Source organism: Balaenoptera acutorostrata, chromosome 2 (assembly GCF_949987535.1).
Source record: "Balaenoptera acutorostrata chromosome 2, mBalAcu1.1, whole genome shotgun sequence".
Lineage (NCBI taxonomy): Eukaryota > Metazoa > Chordata > Mammalia > Artiodactyla > Balaenopteridae > Balaenoptera > Balaenoptera acutorostrata.
In genome coordinates this window covers 62,419,261-62,442,272 of record NC_080065.1, presented here as the reverse complement: position 1 = coordinate 62,442,272, position 23,012 = coordinate 62,419,261, and the positions used below count along the sequence as shown (strand labels likewise).

Sequence of the window (23,012 nt, the reverse complement as noted above, 5' to 3'; positions counted from 1 at the left end):
GGTGCATGTACCTTTTCAAATTAGTGTTTTTGGTTTTTATTCAGATATATACCCAGGACTGGAATTGCTGAATCATATGACAGTTCTATTTTTAGTTTTTTGAGAAACCTCCATACTGTTTTCCACTGTGGCTGCACCAATATACATTCCCACCAACAGCATACAAAAGGGTTCCCCTTTCTCCACAGCCTTGCCAACATTTGTTATTTGTGTTCTTTTTGATGATAGCCATTCTGACAGGTGTGAGGTGATACCTCATTGTGGTTTTGATTTGCATTTTTCTGATGATTAGCAGTGTTGAACATCTTTTCATGTGACTGTTGGCCATCTGTATGTCTTCTTTGGAAAAATTTCTATTCAGGTCTTCTGCCCATTTTTTGACCAGGCTGTTTGTTTTTTGATATTGAGTTGTATGAGCTGTTTATACATTTTGGATAGTAACCCCTTAATACTTGCAAATAGTTATATCATTTGCAAGTATTTTCTCCCCTTCAGTAGGTTGTGTTTTCATTTTGTCAGTGGTTTCTTTTGCTGTACAAAAGCTTTTAAGTTTAAGTAGGTCCCATTTGTTTATTTTTTATTTTGTTTCCTTTGCCTTAGGAGACAGATCCAAAACAATATTGCTCTGATTTATATCAAAGCGTGTTCTGCCTATGTTCTCTTCTGGGAATTTTATGATTTCCAGTCTTACATTTAGGTCTTTAATCCATTTGGATTGGCATATGGTATGAGAAATGTTCTAATTTCATTTTTTTACATGTAGCTGTCCAGTTTTCCCAGCACCACTTATTGAAGAGACTGTCTCTCCTCCATTGTATATTCTTGCCTCCTTTGTCCTAGATTAATTGACCATAAGTGCATAGGTTTACTTCTGGGCTCTCTATTCTGTTCTGTTGATCTGTGTGTGTGTTTTTTGTGCCCATACTGTTTTGATGACTGTAGCTTTGTAGTATAATCTTAAGTCAGAGAGTATGATTCCTCCAGCTCTGTTCTTCTTTCTCAAGATTGTTTTGGCTATTCAGGTCTTTTGTGGTTTTATACAAATTTTTAAATTATTTGTTCTAGTTCTGTGCAAAATGCCATTGGTATTTTGATAGGGGTTGCATTGAATCTGTAGATTGCCTTGGGTAGTATGGTCATTTTAACAATATTAATTCTTCCAGTCCAAGAACATGTTTTTCTTTCCATTTGTTTGTTTCATTTTCAGTTTCTTTCATCAGTGTCTTACAGTTTCCCAAGTACATGACTTTTACCTCCTTAGGTAGGTTTATTCCTAGGTATTTTATTCTTTTTGATGGAATGGTAAATGAGATTGTCTCCTTAATCTCTTTCTGATGGTTCATTGTTTTTTTTTTTAAAATACATTTTTATTGGAGTATAATTGCTTCACAATGCTGTGTTAGTTTCTGTTGTTCAACAAAGTGAATCAGCCATATGCATACATAGTTCATTGTTAATGTATAGAAAGGCAACAAATTTCTATATATTAATTTTGTATCCTGCAGCTTTTCTGAATTCACTGATGAGCTCTGGTAGTTTTCTGGTGGTGTTTTTAGTATTTTCTATGTATAGTATCATGTCATCCGCAAACAGTGACAGTTTTACTTATGTGTTTCCAATTGGGATGCCTTTTATTTCTTTTTCTTGCCTGATTGTTGTGGCTAGGACTTCCAATACTGTGTGAATAAAAGTAGCAAGAGTGGGCATCTTTGTCTTGTTTCTGATCTTAGAGGAAATGCTTTCAGCTTTTCACCATGAGTATGATGTTAACTCTGGGTTTGTCATATGTGATCTTTATTATGTTGAGGTATATTCCCTCTGTGCCCACTTTCTGGAGTGTTTTTATTATAAATGGATGTTGAATTTGGTCAAAGCTTTTTCTGCATCTATTGAGATGATCATATGATTTTTATTCTTCAGTTTGTTAATGTAGTATATCACATTGATCGATTTGCAGACATCAAAAAATCCTTGCATCCCTAGGATAAATCCCACTTGATCATGGTGTATGGTCCTCTTAATGTATTGTTGGATTCTGTTTGCTAATATTTTGTGAGAATTTTTGTGTCTATGTTTATCAGTGATATTAGCTATAATTTTGTGAGTTTTTTTTGTGATATCTTGTCTGGTTTTGGTATCAGTGTGATGCTGGCCTTCTAGAATGAGTTTGAAAGTGTTCCTTCCTCTGCAGTTTTTTGGAATAGTTTGAGAAGGATAGGTGTTAACTCTTCTCTAAATGTTTGGTAGAATTCACCTGTGAAGCCATCTGGTCCATTACTTTTGTTTGTTGGGAGTTTTTAAATTACTGATTCAATTTCATTGCTGGTAATTGGTCTATTCAGATTTTCTATTTCTTCCTCGTTTAGTGTGGGGAGATTGTACATTTCTAAGAATTTGTCCATTTCTTCTAGATTGTCCATTTTATTGGCATGTAGTTGTTTGTAGTAGTCTCTTAAGATCCTTGGTATTTCTGTGGTATTGGTTGTAACTTCTCCTTTTCATTTCTGATTTTATTGACTTGGGCCTCTCCCTTTTTTTCTTGATAAGTCTGACTAAAGGTTTATCAATTTTATCTGTTCAAAGAATCAGATTTTAGTTTCATTGACTTTTTCTATTTTTTTTTTTTTTTTTAGTCTCTGTGTCATTTATTTCTGCTCTGATCCTTATGATTTCTTTCCTTCTACAAACTTTAGGTTTTGTTTGTTCTTCTTTCTCTAGTTCCTTTAGGTGTAAGATTAGGTCATTTATTTGAGATTTTTTTCTTGTTTCCTGAGGTAAGCTTGTGTCACTATAAACTTCCCTCTTACAACTGCTTTTGCTGCATCCCATAGATTTTGGATCATCATGATTTTGTTTTCATTTGTCTCTAGGTATTTTGTTTTTCTTCTTTGCTTTCTTCAGTGAACCGTTGGTTGTTTAGTAGCATATTGTTTAGCCTCCACGTGTTTGTGGAGATATTTTGCAGTTTTTTTCTTGTAGTTGATTTCTAGTCACATAGTGTTGTGGTTGGAAAAGATGCTTGATATGATTTTAGTCTTCTTAAATTGATTGAGACTTGTTTTGTGGCCTAGTATGTGATCTATCCTGGAAAATGTCCCATGTGCACTTGAATGTGTATTCTGCTGTTTTTGGATGAATGTTCAAAATCCATTGTTTTTAAATGTTAGTTGTTTGGAGAAATGACAGGTGGCATTCAGTGGCCTCATCGCTCTTTTTCCCTGGCAAGTGAGGAGGGTTTAGCATACTGAGTAGGCCAGGTCTGTTCCATTAACATTACCAAGCTTTGTTTAGTCATAGGATTGAGCTAAAAGGCTGCCTAACCATTCTGTATTCCTTAGGCCTTCCTCGCTCTGTTCAGTAACAAGCATTTACTGAGCACTCAGGATGTGCTAGACAGCATGCCAAAAGTATATATTATCATATATATTATCTCCTTTACTCCTCACAACTTAAAAATCTGGAGATACTCATTTAACAGATGCACAAACTCAGGCTCAGAGAATTTAAGAATTTTGCTTAAGAGCTGGGACTTAAGAGTTTTTTCCTAGTATTGTCAGGCACTGTATGAAGAGCTAGAGAATAAAAACTAATATTATACAGATCTTTCTTCAAGGAGCCTATAGTTTAGTGGAAACGGACACATTAATACATAACTTCCTTTAAGTGGGGTAAGTGCCTTGACAGAAATATGAGCACAGACTTTATGGGATCCTAGAAGAGGGTCATTACTTGAGCTTAGCAGTTATAGGAAGGCATCCTGGAGGAAGGGATGTCCAAGTTGAGACTTGCTGGTTTAACCATAGTGAACCTAGCTTCTGGGAGTATATTATTAGACTGCTCTAGAACTAAGTCTGGAGGATGCAAAGACTCTTGGTCTCAGAACATTTCTGGCAGGTGTTTGCCAGTCCTCCTCAGTCCAGCCCATTTGTATGTACATATTTCTAAGCTCTGACCTTTTGGGCTGATAAACAATAACTAAGTTCAAAAAAAAAAAACCAAGAAAAACAAAAAAACTTTGATGTATAGACCTAAAATGCAGTTAATCTAACCAGTTGTGTATCTGATTTCTTGAAAAGTACCATTTTACTTTTATGACTTAATTTTATTAATGCAACATTAATTTTTTAAAGTTATAAAGTAGCAGGTGCTGGATTAATAGTTGTTGAATAAGTGAACATATGAGAGAATTAATGATACATATCAGGGATCAGCAATTTTTTCTGTAAAGGGCCAGATAATACATATTTCAGGCTTTGTGAGCATATGGTCTCTGTCAAAACTACTCCATACTGTTGTAGCATAAAAGCAGCCATAGATGCTAAGTAAATGAATGGGTATCACTGTGTTCTAGTAAAACTTTATTTACAAAAAAGATGGCAGCCCAGATTTGGCTGTGGGCTAGTTTGCCACTACATAATGTACAACAATCAATACTTTACTGGAGTTACAATTTGCAGGAGAAAGGTGTATTTGCTTCTTATAAAATATATGATTTTGAAGTTCTGTGTTTAATTATGTGCAGGTAACATACCGGGGGAAGGAACTTTTAAAGTATATTTCTGAGGAATTACCCTTGCCTCCAGACCCAAACTTGGTACCTCAGCAACATCAACCTTGTCTTCCAGGTATGTGCAGACCAACACCTGTTTCTTAGTTGTGGGAAAAACACACCCACATCTGCTGAGAAGGCATTGCACTTGTCTTTTTTTTTTTCCATTCAGGTTAAATTCATATGACATTCAAATAAACATTTTTTTTTTAATTTATTTACTTTTGGGTGTGTTGGGTCTTCGTTTCTGTGCGAGGGCTTTCTCTAGTTGCGGCAAGCGGGGACCACTCTTCATCGCAGTGCGCGGGCCTCTCACTGTCGCGGCCTCTTGTTGCGGAGCACAGACTCCAGACACGCAGACTCAGTAGTTGTGGCTCACGGGCCCATTTGCTCCACGGCATGTGGGATCTTCCCAGACCAGGGCTCGAACCCGTGTCCCCTGCATTGGCAGGCAGATTCTCAACCACTGCACCACCAGGGAAGCCCATCAAATAAACATTTTAAAGTGAACAATTCAGTGGCATTTAGTACATTGACAGTGTTTTACAACCACCAGCTCTTTGTAGTTCCAAAACAGTTTCATCACCCCAAAAAGAAACCCATACCCATTCAGCAGTTACTTCCCACTCCCCACTCCCTCCAGTCCCTGGGAACTACCAGTCTGCTTCCTGTCTGCGTGGATTTGCCTAGTCTGAATATATTATATAAATGGAATCCTACAATATATGACCTTTTGTGTATGGCATCTTTCACTTAGCATAATGCTTTTAAGGATTATCTACATTGTAACATCTATCAGTACTTCATTCCTTTTTATGGCTTCCATTGCATATATATATAAACCACAATTTACTTATTTCTTCATCCTTTGATGGACATTTGGGTTTCCACTTTCTGGCTATTGGACATAGTGCTGCTATTAACAGGTGTATACATATATTTGTTTGGATACCTGTTTTCAGTTCTTTTGGGTGTATACCAAGGAGTGGAATTGCTATATTATATAGTTATTATATGTTTAACTTTTGGGGGAACAGCCATTACTATTTTCCACAGCAACTGAATCATTTTACGTTCCTACCAGCAATGTACAAGGGTTCCAGTTTCCCCACATCTCCACCAAAACTTGTTATTTTCTTTTTTTTTGTTACAGCGTTTAAACACCATTTAACTTAAATTCTAGAAGAATGACACCTTCCCTCACAATTCCTTTCTCTGAATCTGTGATGTGCTTACTTTAGGTAGATTTTTTTAAGTGTCATGTAAAAGGGAAAAATGGTATTTTTTTCCTTCCTGCAGGCATGATTTGGTTAGTTTTCCATATTTTCTAAAAATAGATCCTAGATACTAGAATTAAGTCTTTGCTTGTTAGGGTACACTAACACACTTCATCTAATGGAATAAACCTTCAGAAAACTGAAGAGAATGTGGTCTTCACCAATCAGCAGCCTATTTTGAAGTTATTGGAAAGGGCGGCACACATTTATGAAAAGCAGACATAACTAATGTTATATCACCCTTCTCTGCTGCAGTGCACCCTCTTTTTCCCCCAGTTTCCCTGTCTTAGACCAGTTGGGGACAATATATGAGGAGAGGAGGTACAAAACAGAAAATGATAATTCTGTGACAATCAGAGTCAAGAACCGAACAGGATTACTATCACAAACCCCTAACCAGGGGTTTCCCAGGGTTACTCCTTTCCTTACAACAAATCTCAATAATGCAAAGTACTTTCCTAACTTTATACTGAATTCACTCTAACCTTTGTCTCAAAAACTGGCTTCAGATTAAGATGCATTTTCCCCAGTTTTCTAAGGATAGCCTCAAAAGTATTTTTCATCATTTTGGGGAAACACATAAAATAAAACAATTGTGGGGAAGTTAAAGGGCTTAAGAAACTGGAAGGAGTTGTAGTAATTCATGGTCTTTGGTTCCTTACCTAATCTAATCTTAGAGATAGGCCACGGAACCTGAGTTTTTAGGAGTGATTCTTATGCAGCCAGCCTGACTGTTGACTTTGAATGACTAGTAGTATCTGATTTCTTATGCAGGTAATAATTTGAAAATTCTTAATATTCAGCCCTTCACTTTGATTCCAAAGCACACCCACTCTTGTGCTTGTACACTCAAGCTCTCTGTCTCTCTGTCTCTCTTGTCTCTCTCGTCTTTCTGTCTCGTGCACGTGCGCCCACACACACTTGAAGGAAAGTCAAGCAAACCCTTTCTCCTAGTTTCTACCCTTAAGAGTCAAAGCAGAAATATAGGTTCTTCCTCATATCAGAAAGGATATCTGCTCCTCAGATTTTCTAGCTCCAGGCACGTACTTCCAGCCCCAGCCATGCATCTTCTTCCTCAGAGGGCTCACAGTTCCTCTGCTAAACGAGCATGAAATAAAAAATGGGTTCTGAATTGCTGCTTCTGTTGCCTGCAGTATAAACAGTTTCTTGTTACTAATTTCTGTCCAGAAATCCTGAATTTTCTTTCCTTTAGATATTTCAGAAAATGTTAGTGCTAATTTGAGAACTGTGGAGGCGCCAGTATGCCAACCAGCATCTTGCTACCTTGATCTGGACCTAGGAATCTATAGACAGGTCCCTGCAGGCATCCGTAGGCTGCTGTTGAAGTTTTGTTGGAACATCCTTGACTTAGGATTCTTTTGTACCTGGTTTTGTGGTACCTGACAGAAATCCAAAGACCTGGTAAGTTAGAAAAATGTAAAGTCTCTAACCTTATTACAAGCAAAGCATTCTGGAGAGAATCTTTTCCCCTCTCCTGCATATCAAAATGTGGTCATGGAAGTTGTGGCTCTGACACCATAGAGACCATAAAGTCTAAAGGAAAAACATGTCCACGTGGATTTAATTAGCCTACTTCAGATCATGAACATATCTGTTCTCTTATGCTTTTTGATGATCACACTCTTCAGAATACTGTTTTTTGGAAAAAGTGGACTAGGAAGAGATATTTACATTTCCCATCACTAGGATGACCATGTATCCCCATTTGACCAGGGCAGTCCCTAATCCAGCAAAGTTATTAGTACCACTCCCTTTCACTTTCAGACATGCCTTGTTCAGATGACCTAGTACAGGAACCAAGCAAATAACTGTTGGAAAAAATGAAATTTGGACAAGGTGAAAAAAAAGAGAGAGAGAGAAACTTTCAGTTTTATTTAAGTTTTTAACTGTATAGTTTCTAGCTTACTATTGTGTAAATAGACAGTTAAATCTTACGTATATCACTCTATATTATAAATAATTGCTGGTTACCTAATCTTAACCCCTTGATAGACTGAGAAGATCTTTGAGTTCAGAGAGATTTTTGTGGGCTCTTGCTTCCTATTATATTCCTGATGCCTGGCATATAGTAGCTTCCAAGTAAAATGTTCATTGAATAAATGAATGAGTGAATGGAAGCATGAATATGATCCAAAGGACTGCTTATTTTAAAACTGAATTTACTTACAGTTGACTGTCCTCATAGGTGGACATTCCTAGATCTCACAGGCTAGAACAGAATTTGTGGTGAAGAATTCAACAAATGGTAAATGGGATTTTGGTTAGTTAATACTATCTCCTTTATCTGAATTAATCTCCCTTATCTGAATTTTCTGTCTAACTGTGAGGTATAAGAGTGATGGCCCTTCAGGCTTAATTTCCAAAATATACAAACAGCTCATACAACTCAACAACAAAAAAACAAACAACCCAATCAAAAAATGGGCAGAAGACCTAAATAGACCTTTCACCAAAGAAGACATAGTGATGGCCAATAGGCACATGAAAAGATGCTCAACATCGCTAATTATTAGAGAAATGCAAATCAAAACCACAATGAGGTATCACCTCACACCTGTCAGAATGGCCATCGTTAAAAAGTTTACAAATAACAAATGCTGGAGAGGGTGTGGAAAAAAGGGAACCCTTCCAAACTGTTGGTGAGAATGTAAATTGGTGCAGCCACTATGGAGAACAGTATGGAGGTTCATTAAAAAACTAAAAATAGAGTTGCCATATGATCCAGCAATCCCACTCCTGGGCATACATCTGGACAAAGCTATAATCCGAAAAGATACATGCACCCCTATGTTCACAGCAGCACTATTTACAATAGCCAAGACATGGAAGCAACCTAAATGTCCATCGGCAACAAATGAATGGATAAAGAAGATGTAGTATATATACACAATTACTACTCAGCCATAAAAAAGAATGAAATAATGCCATTTGCGGCAACATGAATTGACCTAGAGATTATCATACTAAATGAAGTAAGTCAGAAAGAAAAAGACATGTGCCACCTGATATCACTTATATGTAGAATCTAAAATATGACACAAATGAACTTATTTGTGAAACAGAAACAGACTAACGGACAGGGAACAAACTTCTGGTTACCAAAAGGGAAAGGGGGTGGTGGGGGAGGGATGAATTAGGAGTTTGGGACTAGCAGATACAAACTGCTATATGTAAAATAGATAAACAACAAGGTCCTACTGTATAGCATGGGGAACTATATTGAGTATCCTTTAATAAACCATAATGGAAAAGAAGATGAAAAAGAATATATATATATGTATAACTGAATCACTTTGCTGTATACCAGAAACTAACACAACATTGTAAATCAACTATACTTCAAAAAAACAAGAAAAAAGAATGATGGCCCTCCACATTTTCTCAACCAGAAATTTAAAAGAGAACTATTTCTCCTTTCCCCTCATCCAGTTTACTTCTACATATCATTTTGGATTCATGGTATCAAGAAAATCATGAGTCATGAAGATAAGTGATAAAATGACTTGCTTCAGTAAGTCAGAGATAATGGAAGAGCTTCTTATTTAATTGAGTTCTGCACAAAAACTAGATAACTTGGCAACTTGAGGCAATGTATTGATGGACTCCAGGATGTTAAAATGTGGTATATTAACACATTTGAGGATATATGTTGTTTCTAATGAAAGATTGTAAACATACCAATGCTAATCTTTAAAAATGAAGTTCTGTTGATGAAATCCCTGAAATATCTATCTCTAAAGTCCTTTATAAGCTTTAAAATGGAGTGAGTCTATGATGCATTTTCCCTTAAAATTTCACAGCTTCCTCCCAAGCCTCTATCCCCTCTGCCTGCTTGGCTGTAGTTCCTCCTTTGTGTTATTGAGGGAATTTTCATTGATATTTCAGTATATATTGGAATGGGAAAAATGAACATTTCCAAAACTTCTATTACATAATGTGAACATTATGTATAAACACATTGACATATTTTTCACAAAGTTCTTTAGAAAAACATTCTGTTAATATAGATCACATTTCATTATTTTCCTGGAAAGCCAGTTTTATATGTTTATGTCCCCTGTCACCATAGTACCAAGACACTCAAAACACATGAAGCTGAATGTATTCATCTAAGCAAAGCAAACAAACAAAAAAAGAGTATCTCCTGAGGCCTTTCTTTTCCCAGGCTATCATTTAATGCACACTGATTATTTAATTTATAATTTTCTCTCAGGAAGATCTAACATCACTTGTTCATTTGAAAATAGAACATGCTTTTTCAGGAAAAAAATAGACTTTTTTTGTTTTTAATGAAAACGGTCTTTGACCTACTTACAATCTGTTGTGAATAAATGACTTTAAAGAGTTTTCTTCATTTCAGTGCTGTTATTGTGCTTCATTTCTCTGTAAAAGTATATGTAATAGAACACGAACATTCACAGGTGCTTCTGTTTTATGTGGTTAAGAACTTCTTAAACAGCCAAGGAAGATGGGTGCCTGATAACAGAGCAGAGGGTGTTTATTTCAGCTCCTGTTTAAACTCCTGATCCTTTTTCATTATTTTAATCGTATTTTTTTTCATCCTGGTATTTTATATCTACTGATAGGGGAGGAAAGAGAAGAAAACAAATTACCTGTTGAGCATTTGCCATGTGCCAGACCCCCTGCCAGATTATTTTACATACATTAGGACATTTAGGAGCTTCTTTTTAGTAGAACTCCAAGGTTCACGTCTGTACGACAGAGACACAGAAAACCTGAACACTTCACATATAAAATCAAACCCAATTCAGCTTAAAGAACCACCTATTAATTTCAATTTTCCCCTGAACAATGAGGGCCTAAATAGTTTTAAACTTCTAAATATAATAAGTCTATTTCTTGATTCCAGTACAGTTTTCACAGATAGCTTTTTTTTTTTTTTTTTTTTTTTTTTATTTTTGGCTGTGTTGGGTCTTCGTTTCTGTGTGAGGGCTTTCTCTAGTTGCGGCAAGCGGGGGCCACTCTTCATCACGGTGCGCGGGCCTCTCGCTATCGCGGCCTCTCTTGTTGCAGGGCACAGGCTCCAGACGCGCAGGCTCAGTAGTTGTGGCTCACGGGCCTAGTTGCTCCGCGGCATGTGGGACCTTCCCACACCAGGGCTCGAACCCGTGTCCCCTGCATTAACAGGCAGATTCTCAAGCACTGTGCCACCAGGGAAGCCCCACAGATGGCTTTTGATATTATCAATGTAAATCTGTGCCAAATTATTAATTTAGTTTTAGATATCCAGTCATGTAATACTCTATCACCATATTTATCCTTTGGGATCCTTCATTTATCAGAAGACACTGAACTTTATTTTTTTTTCTTTGGCTGCATTGGGTCTTCGTTGCTGCTCATGGGCTTTCTCTAGTTGCGGTGAGCGGGGGCTACTCTTCATTGCGGTGCGCGGGCTTCTATTGCAGTGGCTTCTCTTGTTGCGGAGCATGGGCTCTAGGCACGCAGGCTTCAGTAGTTGCGGTGCGCGGGCTCAGTAGTTGAGGCTCGTGGGCTCTAGAGCACAGGCTCAGTAGTTGTGGCGCACGGGCTTAGTTGCTCTGTGGCATGTGGGATCTTCCCGGACCAGGGCTTGAACCCATGTCCCCTGCATTGGCAGGTGGATTCTTAACCACTGCACCACTAGGGAAGTCCCTGAACTTTGTATTTAAATAGCCATAGTAGAATTTTTCCCCATCATAACTAGAGCAGATGTATTTTTACAGTTCATTAAAATTATTCTTAATCATTTTGCCTTTGATTGGAATTATATTTCTGATTCAGGATGAGAATGTATACATAAGTATGTTAATTTTCATTTATAACTAGAGCAAGTGATGTTTCATTCCATAATCATAATGAAGTGTAGAATGCTTAGTTTGTAAGCACAAGTTTTGGAAGTCTGAGTTCAATAATTTTCAAGTTGTAAGTGAACCTAATAGATCAGCTAGTCTTGGACCTGTTTTACAGATGATGAAACTGAGAACCAGAGAAGTAAAATGAGTTAGGAATGTGTCAGAATTGAACCATCAGTGAAAATAATGAATCTGATTATTTCTGCTTTTGATATATTAAGGGAATTTTTTTCAAAAACAGAGGAAAATAAAAAGAAACGAAATTGAGTTATTTGTAGTGAGGTGGATGGACCTGGAGACTGTCATACAGAGTAAAGTAAGTCAGAAAGAGAAAAACAAATACTGTATGCTAACACATATGTATGGAATCTAAAAAAAAAAAAAAAAAAATGTTTCCAAAGAACCTAAGGGCAGGACAGGAATAAAGACGCAGACGTAGAGAATGGACTTGAGGACACGGGGAGGGGCAAGGGTAAGCTGGGACGAAGTGAGAGAGTGGCATGGACATATATACACTACCAAATGTAAAATAGATAGTTAGTGGGAAGCAGCTGCATAGCACAGGGAGATCAGCTCCGTGCTTTGTGTCCACCTAGAGGGATGAGATAGGGAGGGTGGGAGGGTGATGCAAGAGGGAGGAGATATGGGGATATATGTATATGTATATGTATAACTGATTCACTTTGTTATACAGCAGAAACTAACACCCCATTGTAAAGCAATTATGCTCCAATAAAGATGTTTAAAAAAAAAATTCATCAGCCTTACATAATTGTGTATTATCATATGTAGTATTTGTATTGTGTATTGTTTTTAAGTGTCAGTGTTCATTTGGATTTATCTACATATTTACTACTTTATTTGCTCTCTGTTCTATTTCACTTCTCAAACTTTCCATCCAGGACAAGTTTCCTTCCTGTGTTATATCCTTTAGAATTTCCTTCATTCATAAACCCTCTCTACTTTGTCTAAAAATTATTTTATCTCACATTATTTATTGCATTTTTCAATGGTCATTGAAATCTGGTATAAAAGATGTTTTCATGACATACATTAAAGGTTCTCTTTTACTGTAAAAAACCCCCAAAAAAACAGGAAAAATGGGCTTCCCTGGTGGCACAGTGGTTGAGAATCTGCCTGCCAATGCAGGGGACACGGGTTCGAGCCCTGGTCTGGGGAGATCCCACATGCCACGGAGCAACTAGGCCCGTGAGCCACAACTACTGAGCCTGCACGTCTGGAGCCTGTGCTCCGCAACAAGAGAGGCCGCGATAGTGAGAGGCCCGCGCACCGCGATGAAGAGTGGCCCCCACTTGCCGCAACTAGAGAAAAGCCCTCGCACAGAAACAAAGACCCAACACAGCCAAAAAGTAATAATAATAAATAAATAATAAATAAATTTAAAAAAAAACAAAACACTGTCATTAGTTTAAAAAAAAAAAAACAGGAAAAAGAACAGTAAAAGTTAAATTATTTTTAACCTAACTAGTATGTCATTTTGAAGTGCCAGTTTTGGCCACTAGATAACATGAATAGTTGCATGAGCCCATTCTTTTGCCTACTAATGAATCTATCAATTCAGTTTAAGCAGACTTGTGCAGAATATCTAAAGTCTGGCGATATTACTTAAGGGAGATTTATTTCTCCCTATCTTGTCCATAAGCAGAATGGTTCCTTAGCTGTGCATTTCCTGTTGGGGCTTAGGGACAACAAGAAAAGACAAATGTCCGATTAAATTGCTATCTTCCTAGTTGTACTGGGCTGCTAAATGTGCTACTGTTGAGAAATTTTATTTATAGATCTCAGAGGGCACTGACTTTGCCTAGGGAATCTACCCCAAGTAAAAGTGAAAATTAAAGGGAGAAGGGCTCCTACCTGCTAATGGGGTGAATTGGTGGTTTTCACAGTTCTGATGGAAAAATTCTTTGTCACAAAGCTACAAGTAGATGTCCTTAGTTATCATTGCAAAGAAGATGGTAATTATTTGACCAAATAACAGATTAAGTTACTATCTCTCAGGGTTCTAATTTCTCTTTACCTCATTCACAAAAATTCTTTCAGTGATAGAACTTCTTTTTTAAATCCTCCTATTCCTCTTTGTTTCTTTGAGGCTCCAGAGCCACAGGTGTCTGGCCCCTTAAGCAGAACTGAACTTCCGAGCACTAGTACACTTAATCCTCCCCACAGTCAGGACTGGGAAAAATGAATAGTAGATATTGTCAGACTGCTTAAGACTATGTGTGTGTTTGCTCCTGGTATTACAGTGCCGTACCTGTCAGTTCATATTGCTGCAGATCGCAACAGCTTAGTTTTTCTAAGATCTTTCCATGGAACAGTAACAATTTACTAATGGACCCAAAGTAAAATCATTTCCTATAAAGTATATTAAATTTAAACGTTTTACATCCAGTATCTGAATCTTGCTGCTTCATTCCCTCTTAGCTACCTACCTCCAACATGACTGTGAGGGCTAGAGTGGAAGCAAAACTCCAGTGTTTGGGAGCTTCCAATTTGGAAGCAGGTCTTTTAAGTGTGTGCTTCCTGCAGTCCCTTTATTTGTTCCTATGCTAACTGGCCCAAAGCTCGGTGGGAGTAGTAAGTATTGTAGTAAGAGTATAGACTGCATTGGTGAGGAAACTTTAGTTCACTGTTCTTTTATATTTAAGTGCCTGTATTTTGTGCAACCTATTAAGTTCCTATTAAGTAACAGTGAGTATATTGAGTACTATAAATGAATTATTAAATCAAAAAATAAAATCTAAATCTCAGTTTCCTAACTACTTGGATTCTTTCCCTTTCTTGTCTCACATGGTTGTGCAAGGATTAAAGTATTGAAAAGTGATGGACAAATGTGTGATATGACTATTAGAGCACAGAAACAAACTATAGAAGGATATGATATACCCTGGGTTGTTATCGTTGGTTACCTGGGCAGCAGGGGAGTTGGGGCAGGGAGAGGATTGCAGTAAAACCATACCTTCGGCCCAAATTTAGAGTATATACAAAAGTAAAACACTGAAAACAGTTCTAAAAGCCCTGAAAGCAGGAGACATGCAGAGTGAGCCCAGACTAGGGCCCACAGAAGAGAATCTCAATTCTAGAACTGTGTTGTCAGCTACTGTAGTAACAGGTTATTATTTATTTCTCAGAAGATTGATAATACAAATCACAATATATTTTTACTTATCTTAAGTAGCTGTAGTACACTGCATGTATGTTTAATTTTTTATGAAAAGAAAAAGCAAAGAGTTTTAAAAATATTACATACTGGCATTGATGCTTTCAGGTATGCTTTCCATATGTAGACATGGAGAAAAGGTTTACTCAACTTCAAAAAAGGAAGAAAAGTTAGTGAAGTTCTTTGTCTTTAACTTTCCTGGATGTTGTTTGCCTGGAATGATTCAAATAATTTTGAAGCTTGTACTATTATGTAATAAGATAACGTAGCAATTGTATAGTTACTTAACACAATTCAAACTGGGATCATAAATTTGAAATCAGTTTGCTGTATTCTTACATTTTCTTATATGAGGATTACCCTGTTTAGCTCAGTTTTCTGTATGAATGTGTTTTTTGTTTTGTTGCCCACCCCATCCCAATATATTGGGAACTGTGGATAACAACAAAGAAATCTGGAAGCTAGAAGTTGTCAGCCAAAGGTGCCGGATCCTAGTAGCATGGGCTGGAATGAAACGGGTGGGAATGCAGTGGCAGATGGAGTTCAGAGATACCTGTTGCAGAAGAGGTGGTAGAGGAGAAAGAAAAGGCAGCAGAAGTTGAGAGGTAAAGGAGATGAGAACAGGTGTTTTGTAAGGAATGGTCTTTGTTTCTTCCAGTCTGATCATTATGGAAAAGAGGCTATTCTGTGAGAAACTAGGGGATGGTCTTAATACTAAGTTTTGTGGTGTGATATGTATGTTCCCAGAATTTCATGTGCATGGGCTTACCCAGGAAGTGGCACCTTCTGTTACCACAGAGCCACTTGCAGTTTTCCTCAAGTCCTGCAGATTACAGGAAAGTCAGGAGTGTATTACGCTGACAGTGAAATTGAGTGGATCTGGGGGTGGGATTTTGGCTGCCATGACCTCTGTTCCTTTGAAAGAGAAGCCATGTGAATAGCCACTAGACAGAATATCAACCAAATAACTTTTGTGGATATATCATGGCTAACCTGTTGAGAAAGTTATAAATCAAAACCCTACTGAGTTTAGTGATAAAGTCAGCCCTGCTAAAAAAAAAAAGAAGAAGGTGGGCCTAAAATGATCCCTTTATCTTAATTTATTACAGCACGTAAGGGAGAGAGAGAGCCAGATCAGCTCCAAGCAAAGCTAGTTTAGAGTGCAAAGCAGTATTGAATAACACTTTACACTTTTACAGAAAACTTTCACATAGGTGTTATTTTCTCATTTGACAAAGGTGAATGATGGGAATGGTAAGGCAAAAGGAAAAAAAGGTTTGACATTAGCATTACTTTATTGAAAACTCCAAACTCCACTTCTATGGGTTAATAGGTTAACAAATGTCCATCCAAAAATGCTGTTTTTCAAACACTTTTGTTATATCATCTCAGCAACCCAAGTGTGGGCCACTCTGTTTCCAGCATGTCAATTGGGAAGCTGGGCAGGTTGCTTCCTGTGGAGCCACTGCTTATCATTCCGCACTTTTGTTGGTGACCTTCTCTATGTGAGCCCTATGGTGATAATTTCTGGTTACAAACAAGATGAAGCTATTCAGGTGCTCTTGGCCATCTCTTACAAGTGCCCACGTTTGGGTCTGTGACTTTTAAGGCAAGGCCCATTCACTGGAAAGAGAATAGGTTTTTTGTGCATACAGGCCCATCCTTGCTCTGATGAAACTAAGCTAATATTAGCAAAATTAATTTAAATTAATATTTAAAGCCTTATTTCCATGGGCTTTTCCTGAAGGATGAATGCTCTCCACTCCCAACTTTTGTGAGATACCTTGCTTCAGATAGTCTATAAAACAAACCTGCTAATAAGGGAATTATTTTGTTTACATTTGGACCATGTGTAAAACAGTTTAAATTCTTTGGGTTGTAAGTAACAGTTTAAAACCCAAATCAGACTGGCTTACACCCCCCATAAAAAGGAATTTTATTGACTCATGTACATGAAAGACCAGGAGTAGGTTCTTCAGGCTTAAGCCAGTGTTCAAAGAGCATGACTGAGCACCCAGTTTTTCTTGCTTTCCATTTCTCAGCTCCATGGTAGCAGCCTCTCCTCTCATCATCCCAGAGCTACATGCTTCCAGATTCAAGTCCAGAGGGAAAGAATTTGGATGTGACTCTTTCCCAGAAGGCAAAAAAAAGATCTCATTGCATGTAACTTCACTCTGAATGGGTCGTGTTCTTACCCTGAATCAATGCCTGTTCACTGATTGGCCTAGATCTAAACAAATCAGGAGATTAATGTTGGAAGGAAGAGATAGTGAATTATATCCCCTGAACTGAGCAAGAACTTTAAGACCAAAAAACTAAGCAGGCAACTCCATAAAGGGTAATTGTGAAGTTTATTGTGGGTAACTTACACAAGGGTAGGAAGGATCAGGAGATGATCCAGAAGCATTCATAGCCGTACTCTGCCTCTGAAAAGGGTAAGGAGGATTTAAAGGGACCAAAGCTAAAAATAGAATCTGACTACTTGGGAGAAGCGTGGTTGGTCCACACTGACAGGAACCCCTGTTTTTCCTCCCTGCCCTTCCCTGAGGGGGTCTCATGACTGTTAACTACCTGCATCAGCAAAAGGCATTCTTCCAGTTTTCATATCAGTGGAAGACAAGGGTAAGCTGATAGAGAACTATTAACTATCTGCGTCAGCAAAGGCATTCTTCCAGTTTTCATATCAGATGAAGACAAAGGTAAAAGCTGGCTTGGGCGCATTCCTTGTGAGTAGGCTAAAGTACAGTCATGCAGAAAGGGAAGGGGTAGGACTGCAGACCTAAGATGGAGCTGACAAAATGGAGTCAGTGTGGTTCAGCCACACAGTTGAGAACAATTTCACCAGAAGCACATGGACCAAATGTGAGGAAAGGGATGGTCCTCCAGAGGCAAATAAGGGTGGGATCACCATTAGAAGGATAAATGGGTACTTTATCAGGAGCGCCAGATATCCATGCAGATGTGTAACTATGTAAACATTTGTACTGCTTAGAATTATGAACAAAGCGCTTGGACTATGCGATACGTCTATCTGAAACTGCCCGGCTGAGGTCACACAGATAGCATGTTGGTGCTAACCTTGGAATAAGATTCAATTAGTTGAATGACATATAGCTCATATAGCCAATCTCCAAGAAAGGAATCTCTGAGACTGTCAGGGAGCTTAAAGAAGCCAGTTTTAGCATCATTGGCTCTTAAACTGGCAGAGCTAAAAGGGACCCTGCTGATCATCAACTCTCTCACCTCTCAGAGGAGATGGAAATCTACATAAGCCATATAACTTGCTTGAGATCACAACCAAGTTTGTGTGACCTAGAAAATTGATCATCCATCTTCCAGCCTAACACTCTTTTTAGTAATAAATACCTGCTATAATAATAGCAGCTACTATTTATTGAGTGTTTGCTCTGTATTAGGCAGTAGACAGGCATTTCACATGCAGTATCTCATTTAATCTTTACAACTGTTTTATTCTCAATTTATTGGAAATTGAGGCACAGAGGGGCTTTGTATAACTACCTTCAGAAGCTTCAGTTATCCTTTTTTTGCCTTGGTGTTTTAGACTGCAAACAGCCTTCTTTCTTCCAAGATAGGTCAGTGCTGATTTACAGCTTTATCTTGGGTATAGAAAATGGAGTGAGTGAAGAATGACCTGGTCAGAAAACCTGTTATATGTGCTCATAGACTTGACTAGGGTCTAGGGTTCGTAATAAGTAAATTTAAATCTTATTTTTTACTTTTTTAAAAAATTTATTATTTTTTTAAACATCTTTATTGGAGTATAATTGCTCTACGATGGGGTGTTTGTTTCTACTTTATAACAAAGTGATTCAGCCATACATGTACATATATCCCCATATCTCCTCCCTCTTGCATCTCCCTCCCACCCTCCCTATCCCACCCCTCTAGGTGGTCACAAAGCACAGAGCTGATCTCCCTGTGCTATGCAGCTGCTTCCCACTAGCTATCGATTTTACATTTGGTAGTGTGTGTATGTCAATGCCACTCTCTCACTTCGTCCAGCTTACCCTTGCCCCTCCCCATGTCCTCAAGTCCATTCTCTACGTCTGCGTCTTTATTCCTGTCCTGCCCCTAGGTTCTTCATAACCTTTTTTTTTTTTTGATTCCATATATATGTGTTAACATACGTTATTTGTTTTTCTTTTTCTGACTTACTTCACTCTGTATGACAGACTCTAGGTCCATCCACCTCACTACAAATAACTCAATTTCGTTTCTTTTTATGGCTGAATAATATTCCATTGTATATATGTGCCACATCTCCTTTATCCATTCATCTGTCGATGGACACTTAGGTTGCTTCCATGTCCTGGCTATTGTAAACAGAGCTGCAATGAACATTTTGGTACATGACTGTTTTTGAATTATGGTTTTCTCAGAGTATATGCCCAGTAGTGGGATTGCTGGGTCGTATGGTAGTTCTATTTTTAGTTTTTTAAGGAGCCTCCATACTGTTCTCCATAGTGGCTGTATCAATTTACCTTCCCACCAACAATGCAAGAGGGTTCCCTTTTCTCCACACCCTCTCCAGCATTTATTGTTTCTAGATTTTTTGATGATGGCCATTCTGACTGGTGTGAGGTGATACCTCATTGTAGTTTTGATTTGCATTTCTCTAATGATAAGTGATGTTGAGCATCCTTTCATGTGTTTGTTGGCAATCTGTATATCTTCTTTGGAGAAATATCTATTTAGGTCTTCTGCCCATTTTTGGATTGGGTTGTTTGTTGATATTGAGCTGCATGAGCTGCTTGTAAATTTTGGAGATTAATCCTTTGTCAGTTCCTTCATCTGCAAATATTTTCTCCCGTTCTGAGGGTTGCCTTTTTGTCTTTTTTATGGTTTCCTTTGCTGTGTAAAAGCTTTTAAGTTTCATTAGGTCCCATTTGTTTATTTCTGTTTTTATTTCCATTTCTCTAGGAGGTGGTTCAAAAAGGATCTTGCTGTGATTTATGTCATAGAGTTTTCTGCCTATGTTTTCCTCTAAGAGTTTTATAGTGTCTGGCCTTACATTTAGGTCTTTACTCCATTTTGAGTTTATTTTTGTGTATGGTGTTAGGGAGTGTTCTAATTTCATTCTTTTACATGTAGCTGTCCAGTTTTCCCAGCACCACTTACTGAAGAGGCTGTCTTTTCTCCATTGTATATTCTTGCCTCCTTTATCAAAAATAAGGTGACCATACATGCATGGGTTTGTCTCTGGGCTTTCTATCCTGTTCCATTGATTTATATTTCTGTTTTTGTGCCAGTACCATACTGTCTTGATTACTGTAACTGTGTAGTATAGTCTGAAGTCCGGGAGCCTGATTCCTCCAGCTCCCTTTTTTTCCCTCAAGACTGCTTTGGCTATTCGGGGTCTTTTGTGTCTCCGTACAAATTTTAAGATTTTTTGTGCTACTTCTGTAAAAAAATGCCATTGGTAATTTGGTAGGGATTTATTGAATCTGTAGATTGCTTTGGGTAGTATAGTCATTTTCACAATATTGATTCTTCCAATCTAAGAACATGGTATATCTCTCCATCTGTTTGTATCATCTTTAAATCTTATTTTTTAAATGACAGTTTTTAATTTGTTGACTCTTCTTTAAACAGGAACTTCCAAAGAGTCAATGCAGAGCATCCCACATTATCTTCAAATAAATGAAATACTGTTAATCAGCGATCAAGAATTTCTCCCATGCCATATAATGGATGAGCATTGGAAGTTCTATGTGGAATGTGAGGAGCTAACATTCTAAAGCCTTGTTTTCTTAATAATTTATTAGGTATTTGTTCATATTATTAACCAGTGTTCATATTTTGTCGTGTGTGGGCTGGTGGGCCTATTTAATACACACTTTATGAGTTACTACTTAAGATGTGTTTACTGTTTTAAGAAAAAATATAACTCTTCAACTATTGTAGTAAGATTAATAGTTTTTTGCAATTAAAATAAAGACATTTTTGCCATAAACAATATTGACTCTCTGGCTTTCTTTTTACTAAAATAAACTTTAAACAAATCTTTAAATCAACACTTCTACCTTTGCATAAATAACAGTTGTTCCTTATGGGAAGTAAGAATACAAATAGGAGTGACTATTGGTCCTGAAAAGTCCCTGGTAAAGTAAATCTACTTAAAAAAAGAACTTAAAGTCCCACTGCCTTCCCCCATTACTTTGGAATTTATGTTGAAATCAAAATGTAAAATTATGAAAGAGGTTTGTCTTAAGTTTCACAAAATTTAGTGTAGATAGAATTGTAGCTGTGCTAAGTCTGAGAACAAAAAATGAATCAAGTGTTGATTCGGGGGCTGATTATTTTAAATAGGATATATTTCATCTTTAACGTTTGCTACATTGTCATGAAGATTTTTTTTAAAAGAGCTTTATAAGTTTTTATAAGCTGTCTTTATACAGGTCTGTCTTAATCTTTGATAGCCATCTTATTCTTATCTGTCATTACCCCAGGCTCCCAAATACGCTTTTTAACTCTGTGGCCTAATTCTGTCCCTTCTCTCTCATTTGGGTAGAGAGGTCAAAATTGCAATAAAGAGGGATTAACCAAGATGGCGGAGTAGAAGGACGTGCTCTCACTCCCTCTTGCGAGAGCACCAGAATCACAACTGGCTGCTGGACAATCATTGACAGGAAGACCCTGGACTTCACCAAGGAGGACACCCCACGTCCAAGGACAGAGGAGAAGCCACAGTGAGACGGTAGGAGGGGCTCAATCAGAGTAAAATCAAATCCCATAACTGCTGGGTGGGTGACTCACAGACTGGCGAACACTTATACCACAGAAGTCCACCCACTGGAGTGAAGGTTCTGAGCCCCACCTCAGGCTTCCCAACCTGGGGGTCCGGCAAAGGGAGGAGGAATTCCTAGAGAATCAGACTTTGAAGTCTAGTGGGAATTGATTGCAGGACTGTGACAGGACTGGGGGAAACAGAGACCCCACTCTTGGAGGGCACACACAAAGTAATGTGTGCATCGGGACCCAGGGGAAGGAGCAGTGACCCTGGGGGAGACTGAACCAGACGTACCTGCTGGTGTTGGGGGGTCTCCTGCAGAGGCGAGTGGTGGCTCTGTTTCACCGTGGGGATAAGGACACTGGCAGCAGAGGTCCTGGGAAGTTCTCCTTGGCGTGAGCCCTCCCAGAGTCTGCCATTAATCCCACCAAAGAGCACGGGTAGGCTCCAGTGTTGGGTTGCCTCAGGCAAAACAACCAACAGGGAGGGAACCCAGCCCCACCCATCAACAGTCAAGTGGATTAAGGTTTTACTGGGCTCTGATCGCCACAGCAACAGGGAGGGAACCCAGCCCCACCCATCAACAGTCAAGTGGATTAAGGTTTTACTGAGCTCTGACCGCCACAGCAACAGTCAGCTCTACCCACCACCAGAGCCTCCCATCAAGCCTCTTAGATAGCCTCAACCACCAGAGGGCAGACAACAGAAGCAAGAAAAACTACAATCCTGCAGCCTGTGGACCAAAAACCACAGTTACAGAAAGACAGAGAAGATGAAAAGGCAGAGGGCTATGTACCAGATGAAGGAACAAGAAAAAACCCCAGAAAAACAATTAAATGAAGTGGAGATAGGCAACCTTCCAGAAAAAGAATTCAGAATAATGATAGTGAAGATGATCCAGGACCTCGGAATAAGAATGGAGGCAAAGATTGAGAAGATGCAAGAAATGATTAACAAAGACCTAGAAGAATTAAAGAACAAACAAACAGAGATGACCAATACAATAACTGAAATGAAAACTACACTAGAAGGAATCAATAGCAGAATAACTGAGGCAGAAGAACGGATAAGTGACCTGGAAGACAGAATGGTGGAATTCACTGCTGCGGAACAGACTAAAGAAAAAAGAATAAAAAGAAATGAAGACAGCCTAAGAGACCTCTGGGACAACATTAAACGCAACAACATTCGCATTATAGGGGTCCCAGAAGGAGAAGAGAGAGAGAAAGGACCAGAGAAAATATTTGAAGAGATTATAATCGAAAACTTCCCCAACATGGGAAAGGAAATAGCCACCCAAGTCCAGGAAGCGCAGAGAGTCCCATACAGAATAAACCCAAGGAGAAACACGCCGAGACACATAGTAATCAAAGTGGCAAAAATT

General features: G+C 38.3%; 1 protein-coding gene across 1 annotated transcript in view; it reads left to right on the top strand.

The window, feature by feature from the left end:
• The window catches only part of ANKRD31 (ankyrin repeat domain 31), a 137,259-nt gene extending 116,482 nt beyond the window's left edge, over positions 1-20,777 (top strand). The window contains exons 24-25 of the mRNA XM_057541532.1: positions 4,523-4,625; positions 20,491-20,777. Of these exons, the coding sequence (XP_057397515.1) occupies positions 4,523-4,625; positions 20,491-20,636 (249 nt within the window). The 3' untranslated portion in view covers positions 20,637-20,777. The remainder of the gene's footprint in view (positions 1-4,522; positions 4,626-20,490) is intronic.
• Positions 20,778-23,012: the final 2,235 nt, after the last annotated feature.